Source organism: Hyperolius riggenbachi, chromosome 11 (assembly GCF_040937935.1).
Source record: "Hyperolius riggenbachi isolate aHypRig1 chromosome 11, aHypRig1.pri, whole genome shotgun sequence".
In the NCBI taxonomy this organism is placed as follows: Eukaryota; Metazoa; Chordata; class Amphibia; order Anura; family Hyperoliidae; genus Hyperolius; species Hyperolius riggenbachi.
The window spans coordinates 117089229-117109482 of record NC_090656.1 but is presented as its reverse complement, the minus strand read 5'-3'; the positions used below and the strand labels follow the sequence as shown (position 1 = coordinate 117109482).

The window sequence follows — 20254 nt, the reverse complement described above, 5'->3', positions numbered from 1 at the left end:
GACCAGTGGTCTTTAATCACAGCTACTTTTATTAGTATTGCCATGCATTTACAGTATATAGTTCTGACATCATGCACAGCACTTTATAGAATCCATAGTCATGTTACTACCTGTCCCTCAGAAAAGCTTACAATCTAATCCCTACCATGGTCATAGTCTCATGTCCCAATTATAGTCTAGGCTAATTTAGCATATAGCATTAAGTCCCAGAAAGCAGAGTTGTTCCAAAGAAAAAAAAAGTGTAATTTTCTACACACCTGTAGTAGTAGTAGTTGTAGTAGTAGTAGTAGTAGTAGTAGAAGTAGTCGTAGTTCCACAGGCATAGATCTCTGTAATTATGGTCCCATTAACTCCACATACAATAGTGATGCAAGTTCCATTCATAAAGTTTCCACTTTCAATAGTTTGATTGTATTTATACAACTTTCCAAGATATTCACAGTAACAGGCTAAAACACAAGAGTTTGTAGTATGAGAATCACCATTTCAGGTCATGCTGTTATTTGGTACTATTGTCTTGCATTTAGTAAAAGGGTAATATAGAATGTAAATCTGCACATTACTACCATAAATACAGGCAGGTAGCATGCAGCAATTTTACTGCTACATAGCCCACATTGTACAATTAGTCCCTTGCACACTCCTAGGAGTTCTGGGCAATCTGTACCTCATTGTGCATTAGCACAGTCTGGGTAGTGCTAGTGCAATGTACTGTACATAACTGGCTGATGTAACTGTAAAATTGCTGTGTGCTACCAGTCCACAGAAATGTTATCACAATTTCATGAGCAGTAGGGATGGTCGCGAATGCCGATTTCCAATTCTGACAAAATTTACACTTCCCGAAAACAGTCTTTCCGATTACGCGGATTTCCGCAGAAATCCAATTTTATCTGAAGAATGGTACTTTTTTGACAATAAAGTTAAATAATTGTATAAAGTATTGTTTAAAAAATTGCAGAATCTGCTATTTTTTGCAGATGTACGCATTTATGCGAAAACCACATTTTCGATTGGCAACCCGGGTAAACTTCTGCAATTTCTGATTGGCCTAATACTTCTGAAGTCTTCTGATTGGCCTAAAATTACCAGGATATTCAAATTCCAATGAAAAATTCAGCATTTTGTAATTGGTATAATACTTTCAGTCTCCTGGTTGGTCTAAAATTACATCGGTAATCGAATTTCGGTGGAAAAATTCTGCATTCTCTGGTTGGTCCAAATGCTTTTCTGCAGAATTCCTGTTTACCGATTTCCACCACGGTAAGCCCATTTCCGATTAGAAACTTGTAAATCGGAACTCTTTGAAAATGTTATGACCATCCCTAATGAACAGAGCTCAATGAGTACCAAAATTTATTTTTTACTTGTGTAAAAACTTTTGACTTAAAGGGAAGGTCCAGGATGATTAAAAAGTTAAAATCTGCTTACCTGGGGCTTCCTCCAGCCCCAAGCAGCTGTCCTGTGCCCTCGCCACAGCTCTGGTGGCTCCCGATGCAGATGCCGACCTTGCCAGGTCGGCATCTACTTGCGCTTTAGTGTGCAGCTCACGGACCTGTCGCACTGACATTATCCAGACTGTACTGCGCAGGCACAGAACTACTGCGCCTGCGCAGTACAGTCCGGATGACGTCAACGTGACTCCGTGAGCCGCACGCTGAAGCGCAGGAGGCATTTTGTACAGGAGGAGACCTTGGGCCACTGGCGGGTGCAGAGCTGCGGTGAGGGCACAGTTCGGCTGCAAGGGGCTGGAGGAAGCCCCAGGTAAATAGATTTTTACTTTTTTAGCATCCTGGACCTTCCCTTCAACACTTTTGTAGTAACAAAAAGTTACTGGGAAACACTGCTTTCAACTTTTTACAACGCAGACTTTCACTAAAGTAAAATTTCTGAAAATGTTTAGTCTGTTTGCATTTCCCTTGAAACCTGAAGCAGAGCAACCGCCCCACTTGCACTGTTAACACCTACAGTGCTCTTGCTTTGCAGCTTTTGTTATAAAAATAGACATTTTAAAAAAGGACTTTTAGCTGTAGAGAGACATCTTTTCACATGATATAATGGAAGATGCCAAGAGCCCAGTATAGTGTAGTATGCACTGTAAATTGGGTATGGAAGGTAAGTATAGGTAGGTTATACTCACAAACAAGGGTTACCGTCCAGGTAACCACTATGAAGGCAGGTGAGGAGATTAGACCTGTCCCCACTCAGGATTAAGAAGTCACTCTCTGTAGATCGGTAAAAAGGAAGAATTCCCATCCACCAGGGGTGGAAACAACTGCAATAGTAGTACAGAGGCGCCAACAGGGTAAAAAAAATATTTCTTTAAAATTGATAAAATGAAGTAGATAGCGGTGGACTTACCCCTCCAAAACAGACACAAAAATTTGCTGTTTTAAACAAAAATCAGTTTATTTACATACTCTGAACAAGGTGCAACATGTTTCGCAGGTATATCCGACTTCCTCAGGCAATAAATAGGAGCATATCACCAATGCGGTCCAGTACGTAGCCTGGTGCCTCTTCACAGAGGCGCCAGGCTATGTACCGGACCACATTGGTGATATGCTCCTATTTATTGCCTGAGGAAGTGGGATATACCCGCGAAACGCGTTGCACCTTGTTCGGAGTATGTAAATAAACTGATTCTTGCTTAAAACAGCAATTTTTTGTGTCTGTGTTTGAGGGGTAAGTCCACCGCTACCTACTTCATTTTATCAATTTTAAAAAAATATTGTTTTTACCCTGTTGGCGCCTCTGTACTATTATTGCATTTTTTCACTTGAAATTGTAGCACATGGGGATCCATCCAACAAAGATTTCTGGTGGTATATTTAAAGCGTACCCAAGGTTACATGATGAGATTAACATGTGTATGTACAGTGCCAAACATATTAATAACTAGGTTGTGTTTCCTTTTTTTCTTTTTCTGCCTAAAAGAGTTAATCTTCAGACATGTAAGTGACAGTTTCTTTCTTGACAGTCACTTGTCACATTATAGGTTACCCCTCACTTTTAAGGAATTACAGCCATAAAACATTTTTCCTAGTAAAGAAGAGATTTTTACTGCAGCGGATAGATAAAAAGTCAAAAGATCATAGATTTTAGCCCTGGGACACTTAAAGAGACTCTGTAACATTAAAAAGATCCCCTGGGGGGTACTCACCTCGGGTGGGGGAAGCCTCCGGATCCTAATGAGGCTTCCCACGCCATCCTCTGTCCCACGGGGGTCTCGCTGCAGCCCTCCGAACAGCCGGCGACTGTGCCGACTGTCAGTTCAATATTTACCTTTGCTGGCTCCAGCGGGGGCGCTGTGGCGACTTTCGGCACGGAAATAGACGGAAATACCCGATCTCCGTCGGGTCCGCTCTACTGCGCAGGCGCCGGAAACTTGCGCCTGCGCAGTAGAGCAGACCCGACGGCGATCGGGTATTTCCGCCTACTTCGGCGCCGACAGCCGTCAGAGCGCCTGCGCAGGAGCCAGGAAGGTAAATATTACGTCACAGCTGCACGGAGGGCTGCAGCGAGACCCCTGACGGATGGAGGACGGCGTGGGAAGCCTCATTAGGATCCGGAGGCTTCCCCCACCCGAGGTGAGTACCCCCCAGGGGCCGTTTTGTCGTTACAGTTCCTCTTTAAAGGAGTTATCAGGGAAAAAAAATAACAAATGAGCTTTACTCACCTGGGGCTTTCTCCAGCCCCTTGCACCCGACTGTCCTACGCTGTCACCTCTGCTCCCCCCCTGCTGTCCCGGTCTCTGTGCACTGTATTCAGGCCGACCCCAAGGTCGTCCTTACTGCGGCTGCGCGAAGCGCAGCTGTCAATCATAGTCACATTGCCTGTGGCGTACTGCATAGGCACAGAGACAATAAAACAATAAATCTAGAGATAGTCAATGATATGCAAATCATTTCGAGTTGATGCAGTATTATGCGTGCATATTTAAGCAGCTTGAAGATGACCCAGTCAAATCCTGCTGAAGATAAGAAAAATCCCATTGGTCCATTTTTCAAGCTGCATAATTTGCATAATCCTGCATCGACTCAAAATTATTTGCACCTCACTGACTAAACCTAATTAAAACTACTTTGTAAATGTTTAAGCATAAAACAACACCATGGGATATCTACAGAAAAGTCATTTTTAGGAGTAAGAGGATAGATACCATTGTATGTCTCATCAGTTTATTTTCTCCTCGGGTTCATTTTAAAGTTAATACCTGGAAAGGATCTTTAATTTCAAGCAACAGCATAAGAGGGTCGTTCCCAGGTAAGATTAGAATAGAGTACAGTGATTTCTTTCATATGGATATCAAACAGGGATTTAGGTAACTTCCAAAGATGTAAAAGGAAAATAGAAATTCCTTGTCTGATTTGGAGCCCAGTTGCCAGATGCTGCTAAGTTTTTAAGAGCTGACAATGGAGAGGAGAGAGGCTGGGAGTAATATTCAACATTCATGTTGAATATTGTTTAGACCGTCGCAGCGGAGAAATGGAGGGGACAAAGGAAGACCAGGGAAGCCTCTGGACCATCCAGAGGTTTCCCCCTACTAAGGTTAGTATCTAACTTTTTTAAGACTTCAGATACCTAACGACCGCCTAACGCCGATAGCCGTCTATCAGGTCGAAGTGATGTTTCCATCGAAGCAGCCGGTCGTTTGAGCGCCCGGTCCATGTCAGTTCACGGAGGGTGCCTCCGTGAACAGCCCCCAAGCCTCCGATCGCGGCTCGCAGGCTAAATGTAAACACGCGGGGAAGAAATCCCCGCTGTTTACATCATACGGTGCTGCTGCTGATTGGTGATTCCCGGCCTCTGATTGGCCGGGAATCGCTGGCATGAGATAGGCTGAAGCCTATCAGAGGCGGCGCAGGACTGATCGCCAAACTGTGCCGCCCACAGCAAGTAGGGGAGGGAGGGAGAACGAAAATCGCTGCGGAGGGGGGCTTTGATGAGCCCCCCCCCCGCTCGGCCACACAGAGCGGCGGCGATCAGACCCCCCAGCAGGACATCCCCCTAGTGGGGAAAAAAGGGGGGGGAAGTCTGGTCACCCTGCCTCATTCCAGATCTGTGCTGTGGGCTGAAGAGCCCACGCAGCACAGATCTGTGCATAATGGCCTGGTCCTTAAGTGGTTAATACTCAAACTTTTCACTTTTTCTAGCTGGTAATTGATACAATTGCCATTGCTGTCCAAAATTATCAGATTGTGTTGAGCTGTACTAAGCTGTCTAAACAACAGTGCTGCTCGGATACCCCTTTTCAAAATTCAGATTGCCCCGGATCCAGATACCCAGATATCCGATCTGGGTCGGACATCCAATTTCGAAGTTTTCCAATCCAAATTTGAATCGAATATCCGACTCTAGTATCCGGAATATCCGGGCAAATTTAAAGTGGCCTTTAAATTGCTTTAAAAACGCTTTTTAGGGTATATGAGGCATGTAGCATCATTATTTTGTAAAGGGGAACACTAATTGATGATGTGGGGACTTAAAATCCCCCCCCCCAAAAAAAATGGCTGTCAATTAACATTAGGCCTAGGTTCCAGACAGCGGTCGTGCAGCCCACATTGTGTCCAAAGTCCAACCGCACAACTGGAACATGACAGTTTTCAGCCAAGACACCTCCAAAAAATTACACAGCAATTGTGTTTTGGGTTAAATATAAGTGGTTTCAGTGGCCTGTGGCACCCTGGCCTGGCGGTGGGAGCTGCACAGGCAGCAGGAGCAGGGCAATGCAGCAGCAGCAGGTGTAATGTGTGCCAGGAGCATGCCGGACGTGGCACGTTGCAATTGGCACTTACCATGTGTCACGTGGCACGTGTCACGTGGCACTTGGCACGTGGCACTTGGCACGTGTCCCATGGCACTTGCCAAGTGTCACGTGGCACTTGGCAATTGCCACGTGACACGTGCCAAGTGCTGCGTGACACGTGCCAAGTGCCGAGTGACAGTCAGACAGCAGAGGAGAAGACACTAGTGCACACTAACTGTCACACTGTCACTCACAGCACAGCAGATCTGTAGAAAGCTAACACAGTAGTACTACTACTCTAACAACTACTAGCACACTGACTGCAGTACTACAGTACTAACTACACAGTAACACAGTAATCCTATTCCCTAATCCCTAACCTAACCTATACCTAAGGCTAATAGCTGGCCAGCAGGCAGCAGGTGGCCTGGTCTGTGCACAGCACACACACACAGACACATAGCAGCTGCCTGCAGCACACACTCTGATTGTCACACAAATGACATCAAGCTAATTAATGATTTAACAATAGTGTAGTGATAGCGAAGGTGTTAATCACTGAACAGCTTATCCCTGTGTACAGCCCTTGGCCCAGCAGCCCTGGAGCACACACTCTGACTTTCACACTATGACATCAATCAAGCTAATTAACGATTTAACAATAGAGTAGTGATAGTAGTGAAGGGTTAATCCCTGTACAGCTTTAGGTTTATAACTGTGTACAGCCCTTGGTAGACCACAAGCACTGGAGCATGTCTCTCAGTGAGCATTCAGCAAGCTAAGACATATCGTCTCATCATGGCAGCCCTCCTTATTATACAGGGGGGCTGGCCAGTGTTCCTTTCTGTGATTGGGTGCCAGGGTTTAGGCTGGGAGCCCTCTGATTGGCTCAATGAGGTCAGATGGGGCTGGCCAGGGTTCCCCTCTGTGATTGGTTGCTAGGGCTTCTGCTGGGAGCCCTCTGATTGGCTCCAAGATGTCATCTCCTTAGTTACAGTATTTCGGATCCGGATACCCGCAATATCCGCGGATATCCGGGTTATTCGGCCAAATATCCGCAGATAGCTAGCCATTTTTTTTTAAAATCCGGAATCCGAATTGGATAGCATAAAAAAGTTTGGGTATCCGGGTTACACGGATATCTGGAATCCTGATGAGCAGCACTGGTAAACAATACAGAAAAGTTTCTGATGTATCCAAGGAGGAAGCAAAGAACTTGCTCTCCTTTATTTGCTGAGTAATTCAAGAGGGAAACAACTCTTTGTGCACACGTATTTTTGTCGGGTTTACAAATTATAAGTTTGCAAAGTACAGTTTATCTGCACTGAAAGCTGCTACTGTAATTTATTGTATAGCTGCTGTATATATTACAGTGTCTTCTCCTATAATGAACACTTTTAGCTTGTATTCAGCTGAGACACTTTTAGCAGTGTTTATATTATCTTGTTTATTTTCTTTTCAGCTACTATTGTAACCACTTCTACAAGTTTGGCAATGGTGCTAAGCTTCCCGCTGAAGAAGAATTTTTTGTGTTTAAGTGTTTGAATGTTGTTCTGCTATCCATGTTTTATCTGGTAGTACCTTTTTTGCTGTAAAGAATCTTTTAGAGGAAAGAACAAATGCTCAGTCTCATACCACTTTAATTACAAGTACATCTGATAATTTGTCCTGCAGCTGGCAATGTTTTTCAGTGTAGTGTAAGTATACCATCAAATGACATCAGACCCGTCCTACAGTGTTTCATATTCATTTTTGTACTTTGCTTTTGTTTTATTGCAAATTTTATTTTGGGTTTTAACAACCAGCTAACGACCAGCTAACGCCCATAGGCGTCAGCAGGTCTTAAGTGGGTTACCATGGAAACGGCCGCTCGATCAAGCGGCCTTTCCATGTCAGTTCACAGAGGGTGTCTCCGTGGACAGCCGGAGAGCCACCGATCGCGGCTCGCCGGCAAAATGTAAACACGCGGGGAAGAAATCCCCGCTGTTTACATCTTACGCCGCTGCTGCGCAGCAGAGCCGTAAGGCAGAACGGCGATCCCCTGCCTCTGAGTGGCCGAGGATTGCCGGCATCTGATAGGCGGAAGCCTATCCTTCAATGCGCAGGACGGAAGTCCGTCCTGCGCATTACGTAGGAAAAGAGAGAGGGAGGTAAGCAGCGTGAGGGCGGAAATGGCTGCGGAGGAGGGCTTTGAGGAGCCCCCCCCGCAAAACGCAGATGGCCGGCGGCGATCAGACCCCCCGGCAGGACATCCCGCTAGTGGGGAAAAAAGGGGGGCAGTCTGATCGCCCTGCCTATTACCCGATCTGTGCTGCGGGCTGAAAAGCCCACGCAGCACAGATCTGCCAAAACTCGGCCGGTCCTTAAGTGGTTAAGTTACAGTATTTTAAGATTTGATAGAAGATGCAGTATAACACAGTTTTACTTCATGAAGCCACTATATGGAATCAGTCAGTGTGAGAAATAAACTATTGTTTATAGAAACTTACCATTTACATCGTAATGGCATTCAATACCTCGAGTTGTGCATTCACTGAAATATAAAAAAGCATACCTGTTAAGAAGATGCATGGAATGAAAAAAAAGCAATATGTTTCACTGAGTACCTAGTGAAGCCAGGGTAACTCATACTGAGTAGGATAGTACAATTCAGCACACCACTTCCCCTTATGCAAAATGCATGCTAAATAAATTCTTGCCTTCTGAAAGCCACCAATCTATCATATCTGCCCACTAATTGAATAAGAGGAATGAATTAATCCTTTATGTACATGAAAAACCATGTCTATTAGTTTTACACAGCCATGCAATACAACTTGCAGACAGCTGTTTCAGGCTTAATGCGGGATTAAACTCTGACATAATATTCAATAAAATGTGTTTTCCTACTTTTTATTACCAATGCAGTTATCATATTTGCTTTTGTGCACAAGAATTTTCACCCATTTACACATAAGTGTTAAAGCTTATCTGCTCTGAGAACCGCCATTGCATTGTTTTGCGTAGCTGCTGTTTTTATATATTATACTGCATCTAGTGAGAATTCTGTCTCCAGTTTCAACTTCTACCATGTAGCTGAACTTCAGCATTGGCAGGAATGTTTATTTACTGTAGTTGATAAGGAATCATAAATAAGATAATGTAAGTCTTCCCCGACTTTGGGCTTGGGATATAACTTTCCCACTGAAGAAGAATGTGCTGAGTTTAACTTTTTTGTTTTTGGTAGTAGGTTTTATGCTGTAAATAATCTTTGAAGGATACCCAAGATAATGTGATATGATCAGATAGACATGTGTATGTACAGTATATTATATAGAAAAATAGGTGCGCTAGGATGAATAGTAGATATTAATTATCACCAACTACAGTTCCTTGCAGGTAAAAAATTCTTTATTATATAGTAAATTATCTATATCAAGTCACAGTATGAAATAAAATTGTATTTGTCAATATCAATGATAATAATGATTGTAACAATCTTCCACACACTCATACACACATAGGAGATCTGGTTCCCTTTAAAACTTATAGGTCAACTATATATGAAACCATAAAAATTATATTAAAATTGCAAAAAATTGTGCGCACATAAAAACCAATGCAATTAACATCAGAGGAAAAAATACGATTCTAAAAAATATCCTATATATAAAAAGATCTCTTCTATTTCTTGTGCAATGTCACAGTAAGTTCCGTCCTGTGGAGTGGTTCCTCACTATATAGACACCACTGATGGAAATATTGTAGCACTATTCACCTTATTATGCAGGATGCACAAAACAATTGAAGATTACAGATTACTCCGTCTGTTTCTAATCAATAAAGATATGCTCACCAGACCTTTTCCGTATAGTTTTGAGCCTCAACCCGGGTCTATATTGTCCGTTTACACAGATGGTTTCTCCGGACAGTGTCTTCCTATGCGGCAGTGAGCCGGTTTCCGTCACTTGTATACCGCTCGGATGCCGCCTGTGTAGTCCATGCTAATCTCCGGGGAGCGCTTCCGGTTTAGTGGTGATGCAGGGGAGACGTCACTAAGCCTGTGCGTCTCACCTCTGCTGCTGATGCCGCTTCCTTGCGCTCCACCTGGATCTCTGAATGAGATGATACACAGTATCACTTTGTGGATGTCGGTCGCGTTATTGGAGTATGAACGGGGCGCCCCTATCACTTATCCATACATCAAATCCAATGGATTTACATGTTTCGACTGTCTCAGCAGTCTTCCTCAGAATCATTGATTCTGATGATGATGATTCTGAGGAAGACTGCTGAGACAGTCGAAACATGTCAATCCATTGGATTTGATGTATGGATAAGTGATAGGGGCGCTCCGTTCATACTTCAATAACGCGACCGACATCCACAAAGTGATACTGTGTATCATCTCATTCAGAGATCCAGGTGGAGCGCAAGGAAGCGGCATCAGCAGCAGAGGTGAGACGCACAGGCTTAGTGACGTCTCCCCTGCATCACCACTAAACCGGAAGCGCTCCCCGGAGATTAGCATGGACTACACAGGCGGCATCCGAGCGGTATACAAGTGACGGAAACCGGCTCACTGCCGCATAGGAAGACACTGTCCGGAGAAACCATCTGTGTAAACGGACAATATAGACCCGGGTTGAGGCTGAAAACTATACGGAAAAGGTCTGGTGAGCATATCTTTATTGATTAGAAACAGACGGAGTAATCTGTAATCTTCAATTGTTTTGTGCATCCTGCATAATAAGGTGAATAGTGCTACAATATTACCATCAGTGGTGTCTATATAGTGAGGAACCACTCCACAGGACGGAACTTACTGTGACATTGCACAAGAAATAGAAGAGATCTTTTTATATATAGGATATTTTTTCGAATCCTATTTTTTCCTCTGATGTTAATTGCATTGGTTTTTATGTGCGCACAATTTTTTGCAATTTTAATATAATTTTTATGGTTTCATATATAGTTGACCTATAAGTTTTAAAGGGAACCAGAACTCCTATGTGTGTATGAGTGTGTGGAAGATTGTTACAATCATTATTATCATTGATATTGACAAATACAATTTTATTTCATACTGTGACTTGATATAGATAATTTACTATATAATAAAGAATGTTTTACCTGCAAGGAACTGTAGTTGGTGATAATTAATATCTACTATTCATCCTAGCGCACCTATTTTTCTATATAATATTTTGTGCCAGTGTAGGTGGGATAAGGGGTGTAACCCATCTTTATAGGTAGCAGCAGGAGAAAGTGAGGTTATACCAGTTCAATTGTGATTGGACTCTTTGGGTAATATTTCCAGAATTGGAATACCCCATCCTAAGGCCCCATACACACATCAGACCATAGTCTTTGGAAACTGAAAGATCACAGACCAATCTTACCACCCTTCATTTAGTATGAGAGCCATACTCTACACAGTCTATTCTATGGAGCTGACCTCCCCATCAGAAAAAAATCTTTGCAAGATGCTGCACACACAGATGCTGTACAGACACAAAAGATCAGTATCTGCAAAAGATCTGTTTCTGCCAAAAATCCATTCCTGCAAATTGCAATGATAGTCTATGAGATCTGCAGATCATCATACACACATGATTTAACTGACATTCATCTGCAGATCAAGCAATCATCTGCAGATCTGAAAATCCATCCTGGTGAATCTGATCTGCAGATGAATGTCAGTTAAATCATGTGTGTATGATGATCTGCAGATCTCATAGACTATCATTGCAATTTGCAGGAATGGATTTTTGGCAGGAACAGATCTTTTGCAGATACTGATCTTTTGTGTCTGTACAGCATCTTTGTGTGCAGCATCTTGCAAAGATTTTTTTCTGATGGGGAGGTCAGCTCCATAGAAAAGACTGTGAAGGTATGGCTCTCATATTATATGAAGGGTGGTAAGATTGGTCTGTGATCTTTCATTTTCCAAAGACTATGGTCTGATGTGTGTATGTGGCCTAAGGTATTTTTAAGCAATCAAGAGCAGCGCCCTCTAATCTCTATAGTATGTGTATGTACAGTGCCTAGCACACAAATAACTATGCTCTGTTCCTTTTTTTTCCTTTCTCTGCCTGAAAGAGTTAAAAATCAGGTATGTAAGTGGCAGTTCCAGTCAGGACTGAATCAGACTACAGTGTAATACTCACTGATAAGAAATTACAACTATAAAACACTTTCCTAGCAGAAAATTGTTCCTGAGAGCAGGAAAGAGATAAAAAAGGTCAAGAGTTCATAGATTTTAACTCTGGCATACTTCAATCAATGTGTCATTGAGAAAAAACAATAAAACAGTAAAAACTTAGAAAGTAGATTCAAATATAAAATAAAACTGTGGAACATCCTAAAAAGTTATTTTAGCAGAAGGAGGATAGATACAAAAAGAAATGCTGAGATTCATACTACTTTAAGTTAATATCATCTTTATTATTAACGGCTTAGTCACACTACAAAACCTGTGCATGAGGCCTCGTTCACATCAGGGCCGTTTCTGTGCGCTTTTTACAGCGCACTGCCCTGTGCGATCAGCAAGGTATTTACTTTCCCATGTAACTAAATGTAGCTGGTTCACATCTATGCGCTGCGCTGAGCAGCGTTACAGAAACGTAGGGTTGCATGCATTTCTGTGCGTTGAGCTGGAAAGCGCACATCAATGCAAGTGAATGGGTGCGCTTTTTTAGCGCATAGAAGCGCGTTCGTTTTTTACCCCTAATTGGAGAAAAAAATACATTTACATACAAAAACAAAGTTTTATTGACAACTGCTGCTGGTACAACAAGCAAAACATGCTTAAAAGAAGCGCAGCGCAACGCACAGAAACGCGCACTAAAGCGCGCACAAGCGCATGCGTTTATTACCACGCGCTTTCATACGTTTTTCAGCACAGCAGATGTGAACGAGGCCTGACTGTGATTTTGTGTATGCGTTTCCTGATGCATAGCGAGATATCTTATAACACAGAAGTTGGTGGCCGCAACACTATACAACCTGACAGGAAATCACATGAACCGTGTGATAAAGTGTTCCTGGTTGCATTACATCCCAATGCTTGGGCAAGCTCTCTGGAATGTGAGTGGTAACATAAAAGTCAATGGCCCATATGCAATTCCCTTTTTCACCTGAGTTTTCTCCCAGGTGATAATTTTAGATTTGTCAATACAATGCCTTTTAAGCCACAAGAAAGCAAGAAAATACTCAAAATAATTTTTAACCCACTTATTGGTACTTTTTTAGTTGAAAAGTGCTGGAAAGTTATTTTAAATTGAAGATGAAAAATTATCTCCTAGCAGAAAACTCAGGTGAAAAAGTGAATTGCATATGGCCCAATGAACGTTCATGCTAACATGCGGATTGCACATAATGAGTTTGATTCACTATAACAAACAGTGTGCCTTATAAGAGTTAACATGCCTTATCAGAGTTAACACACCTTATCAGAGTAGCATAGCGAGCACTACGAACATATGCCTGCTAATTGGCAATGAGAAGAGCTCCACTCCTCCTGCCCTGAGCCCCTGCGGGTCCAATCACTTTAAAGGGCATTATCCCTGCACCTTGATTGGCCCAATAGGCTGCCTGTCAAGTTTCCTGTCAAGTGACAGGAAGCCTATTGGGCCAATCAAAGTATGGGGATAATGTCCTTTAAAGTGATTGGACCCGCAGGGGCTCAGGGCAGGACGAGTGGAGCTTTCATCATTGCCAATTAGCAGGCATATGTTCGTAGCGCTCACTATGCTACTCTGATAAGGCGTATCAACTCTGATAAGACGTGTTAACTCTGATAAGGCATGCTATTTGTCTTAGTGAATCAAGCCCAATGCGTGGTGCATTCTAATTCTATGTGACCGCACTACAAACAGTGTGAATAAGCATTTACTATTTATACTATGCTGACATCTTTTGCTGCACTTTACAAAGCATATAGTCTTGTCACTAAATGTGAACTAGAGATGGCCTGAACAGTTCACAAGCAAATAGTTCCTGGCGAACAATGGCTGTTTGCTGTTTGCATTTGCACATTTTTTACTTTGAAGTCAATAGCCGCCAACTTTAGTGGTTAATAGCAAAGCCCCCTTACAAGCTAGAAATACCAAAATTGCAGGGTTTGTGGAGGGGGGGCAGTTGCTATGGGACGGAAAAAAAGACCTTATAGTTTTTGAGAAAATCGATTTTAAAGTTCTCCTTCTGAGTGTGCTCAACACGCAGCTGATGCACTTCTCAGCTAACTAAGCTGAGAGCAAAAGCATTTTTGAATTCTGGCTCCAAATCTTCCCATTGGTCTATTAACAGACTAATGAAGATCCTTCTGACCCTCACTGGTCTGTAAATAGACCAATGTGGAGACTTGGAACCACAATTGAAAGATGCTTTTGCTCTCAGCTAACTCATCAGCTGTGCGGTGAGCATCTCTGTGTAGCGTTGTGTGCGCAGAGATCTTCAATCAATGTAACCAAGGTCGCAAGATAAGAGGATATTGGCGTACAACATTTTTGCGAGGATATTGGCATGGGAACATTTTTTTAAAGGTACATATAAGTATTTTTAGTTAATTAAGTATATTAAAGGACTTTTTTAGTCGCTGTGTTTTTATTTCATTTAACCCTTTGTGAAAATGAGTAATATACTCATTTCTCCTGGGAGGGGGGTGGGCATCTGGGAGACCCCTTCTTAAAGGGAACTCCCAGATGCCACCATGAACACCCCCCCCCCCCCCAGGACGTTGACGCCCTCATATCCTCCTGGGGCACCAGAGGTGAGGAAGAGCCCCTTGTCCATGGATTGGACAAGGGCTCCGAGGGGGGAGGGGGAGGCTTGGCCGCCCCTCCCCCCAGAACCCCTTATACCCTGGACCACGTGGGTTGTTATAGTCAGGGTGTGAAGCCCTACACGGCCTGGGCTCCACATTCTGGCCATCCCAGCCTGCATGGGGGGCAAGGGGTTAAAGAGGCTCGGGAGGGGGGACCCCATCATTTATTTTATTTAAAACAATGAACAGAAAAACAAATTAATTTTACATGCATGTTAAAGTGGATATGAACTCAGAACTTCCCTCTGCTCTAAAAGATACACAACAGCATAATAACCTTTAAACAAAAACATGTATTTGTTACAGATGATACAAATCCCAAAATACATTTGCACAGTTTATACTTCCTGATTTCATGGACACAGACATATTGTTTACAGCTTGTGCTTTCAAATAGGCTTATCTGCCATAGGCAGTCATGTGACACAGGGGAGGATCAAATTACAACTTGTGATTAGACACATATGAGGGGGAATTAAACAGGCTAAACTCTCTAAATACATTCAGGGTGCATTTCTCTCTGTTTTCTTTCTGTCCTGTGCAAGAGTTCAGGTCCACTTTAATACAGTAACTGTAATTTTACCATATTTAGATCGTGACTTTTTTCCTCTAACTTTAACATCGATTTTCTCAAAAACTATAAGATCTTTTTGAAAAATGTTCTTCTTGTACCCACTTTCCCCCTCCACATACCCTGCAAATTTGGTGGTTCTAGCATGTAAGGGGCCTTTGCTGTTAACCGTTAAAGTTGGTGGCCGTTCGCCTGCCATTTAAGTCTATGGAGCCCGCAGCAAACAGCCAGTTTGTAAAAAAAACTTTCGGGAACCCAAAATTTGATGTTCGGCCAACCTCTATAAATGTCCCTCAGAGGGGCTCACAATCTAATCCCACAGTACAAGGCATGTATCGATATGGCTCTATGGGTAGGACTTGAGAAGTAAGAGTTTTGTAGAACCAGAACCTAGAAGATTCTACAAGGGGCCAAGACCACCTTCTGCCCCCCCCATCACCCCCAAATTGCAAAATCATACTTACCATTGATTTTAGAGTGGGCTGGGTTTGCTTATAGCAGCTCTGTATGTATGCTTGGTGTTTCAGCAAAATAAAGGTATGATTTGACATGCATATTTACTCACTGAACAGAAGTGATGCATTGAGCAAGCACCTTCTTATTCATAATTCCTAAAAAGACCTCATCATCAGAGAATGAAGCTTCCAGGTTCTAGGTGAGGAGTGGTTATTTTTCAAGTCAGATCTCACTCTTTGGTCCTTTCTTCAAGGGAGATGCACCTGCTCTCCCCCACCAAAGCCCTATTCACGGACCAGTGGCGTAACTAGAAATCAACCAGACACCCCCCCTCCCCTCCCCCCGCAAAACTTTGGATGGGGCCCCCTCCCCTCTCACTTGAACAGGTAAACTGAGACCCAATGTTAATTACATTGGCTTGTGCACACTTTAAGGTTTTTTTTCCCCATGCAAAAACAGCAGTGATGCACTGCACACATTTTCTCTATCAATAACACTGGCTTCTGTGATAAAACACGCATACAGACACACATGGGGCTTGATTCAGAAAGCCGTGACAACTCTTATCACGGTCCCTCTAGTGTTTTGGCGCACGCTATAATGCGCGTAACTATTTTACGCGCAAACACAAATTTGCACGTGAAATCACAGTCGTTTTGCGTGAAAACGGATGCGATTTTGGGTGCAAATTCGCAGCTGCGTGCGAAAAATGTTACGCGCGCTATAACGCTAGCGCTACCGTGATAAGAATTATCACGGCTTTGTGAATCAAGCCCATGGTGTGCAGAAAAGGCATACAGAAAGCCAACGGACGAATGTTCTCCCAGCCTCAGCTTATTACACTCCCTCTGTCCATCTCTGATGGCGCAGAACTGGCTCTGCAGACTCTGTAGCATAACTACAGTACAGGGCACTTAGGGAGTGATAGAAAGGCCGGGGGTAGAACAGTACTGTACACAAGACTCTGCAGAACATTGAATAGGGACTGTCTACAAAGCTTTGTCTGCAAAACTTTGTATGCTACCTAATCAGTGGCTCAGCAGATAAAGTCATTAAAACAACTGTGCAGGGAGCAGAAAGCTTTTTCACTACATGCCCTTAGTTGTCAGTCTGGTTTATATATAGAAGGATCTGTTTGAGTGATGAAACTACAATACAATTCTGGAGTTTAAAAAGTTCTAAATCACACTTTATTGTATCAAAAGAATTATCAAAAGGTAAAAACGTTTGTATTTGTCAATAAAAACTCTTCATAACATGAGTGTAGAAGATTATTACGTTTTGAAAGATAGTAGACACAATTTGCTTTGTTTGATGAAACAATACAATTTAGTTGTCAGTCTCTCAGGACAGGAAAAAGAAACTTCTCCCCATAAGGAGTCCCCTGTGGCTTCTGGGCCCTCCTGCAGATGCATCATTTGCAGGGACTATTGTTACGCCCGTTACAGGCAACCTAAATAACCATTAAACAGAGACAATCCATTTCACTTATGACTACTCACCATATCTCACAGTTGGTACAAGATTCTATTTTTTCTCCAATATTATAATATTTTCCTATCTGGTCATAGCATCCACACACTGCTACACATTGCATGCTGAATTCCTCGTAATATGGTTTATCAGAGGGGCATGTTGGATAGCAGCCTGAGGAAAACACAGGAAATCAACTTTTATAAATATATATAAATATTATTAAAACACAACTTTCAAGAATGTTTATGCTGAGACTGATAATAATGCCTAGGAGGAACCCGAAGTGAGAGGATTACAAACACTTCATATTTATTTACAAATAATAGTTTCCTGACCATAATATTGATTTTCTAGCTTCAATGCTATATGTAGTCAGTTGTCAGGGGGTCACAAGTGCCTTTACACAGTCTGGAAAATTCTAAAATCTGTGAGGCTATAATGTTAGTTAAATAACATTCAAAGTGTATGTAAAATTCTGACTTTAATTGTACATTACTAATGGGACCTAGCCCTGAGCAATATGATCTCAGAGGTTATCAGACAAGAGGGATGTTTGTGTCTGAACATCGTGATTTCCCGTGCCCGAAGGCGGTTGCAAACGTTAATGCGAACATTAAAGGGAACCAGAGATGCCAGAGTTAAAAAAAGAAATAAGATTTCATACATACCTGGGGCTTCTTCCAGCCCCATAAGCCTGCATCGCTCCCACGCCGCCATCCTCCGCTTCCTGGATCGCCGGTACCGGGTCCCGTCACTTCCGGCGGACGCGGACAATTATCCGCATGCACAGGGGCTCCCTTTATACCCGTACGCTTGCGGCTGCGCACTATGCAGCCGCACGCGTAAGGGTATGCCGGTAGCCCCTGTGATGCGGACGATTGGCCGCGTGCTGCCGACGACTGGCCGAAACTACGGGACCCGGGACTGCCGGATACAGGAAGCTGAGGACTGGGAGCGATCCGTGCGTATGGGGCTGGAGGAAGCCCCAGGTATGTATAAATTCTTTTTTCTGGGCCTCTAGTTCCCTTTAATGAACTGATCATTTACAGCGAGCTCCATGACTTAAATGGCAAGTGAACATCTGAAACCCTCAAGGCATCTTTGTAGTCGCAATTTATTTAAAAAAAAGTGTTTTGAAAACCTAGACAGTGCCATGGTGGAGGTGGATAGGTGACCTAAAATGTCCACGTTTCAAATATTACAACTCAACATGCCTCATTGCTAATGATCTCAATCTACAGCTAGACCATCCTTTCTGACCGATGGAAAAGAACGCTAGTCCTCAAAAAGGCCTGAAATATGTGTCACTCCAAATGTATGTATTACATTTTTAAAAATTGTACGTCATCAAAATGTTGTATTTCAAATATGTAATGATGATGTCAACTGGTGTGCAACATTATAATTGCATCCACTGTATGAGAGGTGTGAAAACGCCACTCTACAGACTACAGCCACACCATCCTTCCTGCCCAATGGAAAAGAACGCCGATCCTTAGAGAGGCCTGAAATATGTGTAATTCCAAATTTATGTATTACACTTTTAAAAACAATATGTCATGTCAGCTGGCGTTAGTGGTGGTGTATAACATTTGCATCCACTGTATGAAAGGCCTAATATATCAAGCATTGTATATTACATTTTTACTACCGGTAATTTTTTACTAATTTTTAAATTAAAACTGTCATGCGCTAGGAAAATAATTTAAAAAGGACCAAATGATATACTGGGTGGTGCTGAAGGTGGTGCGGGATAGCTGTCCCTGTGGCCAAGGCAGACATGAGGCCTGCTGTAATGGGAAAAGTTATTACATTTTACATAAATTATGTCATTTACAAAGTTTATATTTCTGGCAGGCGCCAGGCAAATAATTTATTAGATTGCTACTTAAGTAGAACCAAATGACATACTGGGTGGTGCGGGGTAGCTGTCCCTGTGGCCAAGGCGGGCATGAGGCATGGTGTAGCAGGCAAAATTATTACATTTTAAAGTTATTTCATTGGAAAAAAAAATATTTTACTGGCAAGCACCAGGCAAATAATTTGTCAGATTGCAATTTATGTAGGACCAAATGACATATTGGGTCGTGCTGAAGGTGGTGCGGGGTAGCTGTCCCTGTGGCCAAGGTGGGCATGAGGCATGGTGTAACCTAACCTTATTTTATTGAAAAAATGTATATTACTTCTGGCATGCAGAGGTGGAAAAATTTTTTCGGTTACTGTGGCATGCAGAAGTGATATGCAGAGTGAACAAATCAACCACCTCTTCTGTATTATGGGAACTAATAGCTTTCTTCTGCAGAAGATCACATATTTATTTATTGTATTTATAAAGTGCCAACATATTACGCAGCGCATATGCCCCGGCCACTAGATGAGGCACCTCTATGGCCCCTAATACATCTTACCTAGTACCTCAGAGGATGGTTACAATTAGAAATAGCAGCCACACTAGATGAGGCCTGAAACATTAACAAGTCATCTGGCTAAACGTTAGAAATGGCAGCCAAACTAGGTGAGCCCGAAAAAATAGAGCAGTTACCTGCCTAAACATTAGAAATAGCAACCACACTAGGTTAGGCCTGAAAATTGAGTAGTTCCCTGATGAATACCTATACGAAATTCAATCTCTGTATCAGGCAGGCCAGAAGTAAATGGCATGCTCCAGAGTCTTCATATTATTTTTTTGTGGAGGGCTAAAGCCAATTGAAGTAGAAGCAAATGACATACTGGGTGGTGGCAGATGGTGCATTATAGCTGTGCCTGTGGCCATGGCAGAGTTGAGGCCAGGAGTAACAGTGTCAGGGACAGGTAATAATGCATTAAAACTAATTTAGGACAGTATTACACCCAGTGCAGTTCCATCTTTTTCATGGTTTTGATACGGTATTCTTCCTCAGACTAGTCAGCATGAACTGCCCCATTATAATGAGGTTTGGGCAGAGGACTCCAGCTCCTGTTCCTCATCCAGGGCAACGTCCTCCACCTTTGTTCCCTCCAGCCACAGACAAGACCAGGGTCCACAGAAAAGTAAGAAGACCACAGGAAGCCTTCTTCTCTAGCTTTTCCTCATCATCACAGCCATCATCTTCCTCCTCTGACTCATCTTCGTTCTCCTCCCTCTGCCCGTGAACAACCAATGATATTGGCCCCTCTCCAAATGACGACAGCATAAAGTGTTCCTCCACTTCACACT

General features: G+C 42.8%; 1 protein-coding gene across 1 annotated transcript in view; it reads right to left on the bottom strand.

The window, feature by feature from the left end:
• Positions 1-249: 249 nt before the first annotated feature.
• The window catches only part of LOC137537854 (mucin-2-like), a 59123-nt gene continuing 39118 nt past the window's right edge, over positions 250-20254 (bottom strand). The window contains exons 5-7 of the mRNA XM_068259805.1: positions 17085-17229; positions 8239-8282; positions 250-449 (exon numbers count right to left, since the gene is read on the bottom strand). Of these exons, the coding sequence (XP_068115906.1) occupies positions 250-449; positions 8239-8282; positions 17085-17229 (389 nt within the window). The remainder of the gene's footprint in view (positions 450-8238; positions 8283-17084; positions 17230-20254) is intronic.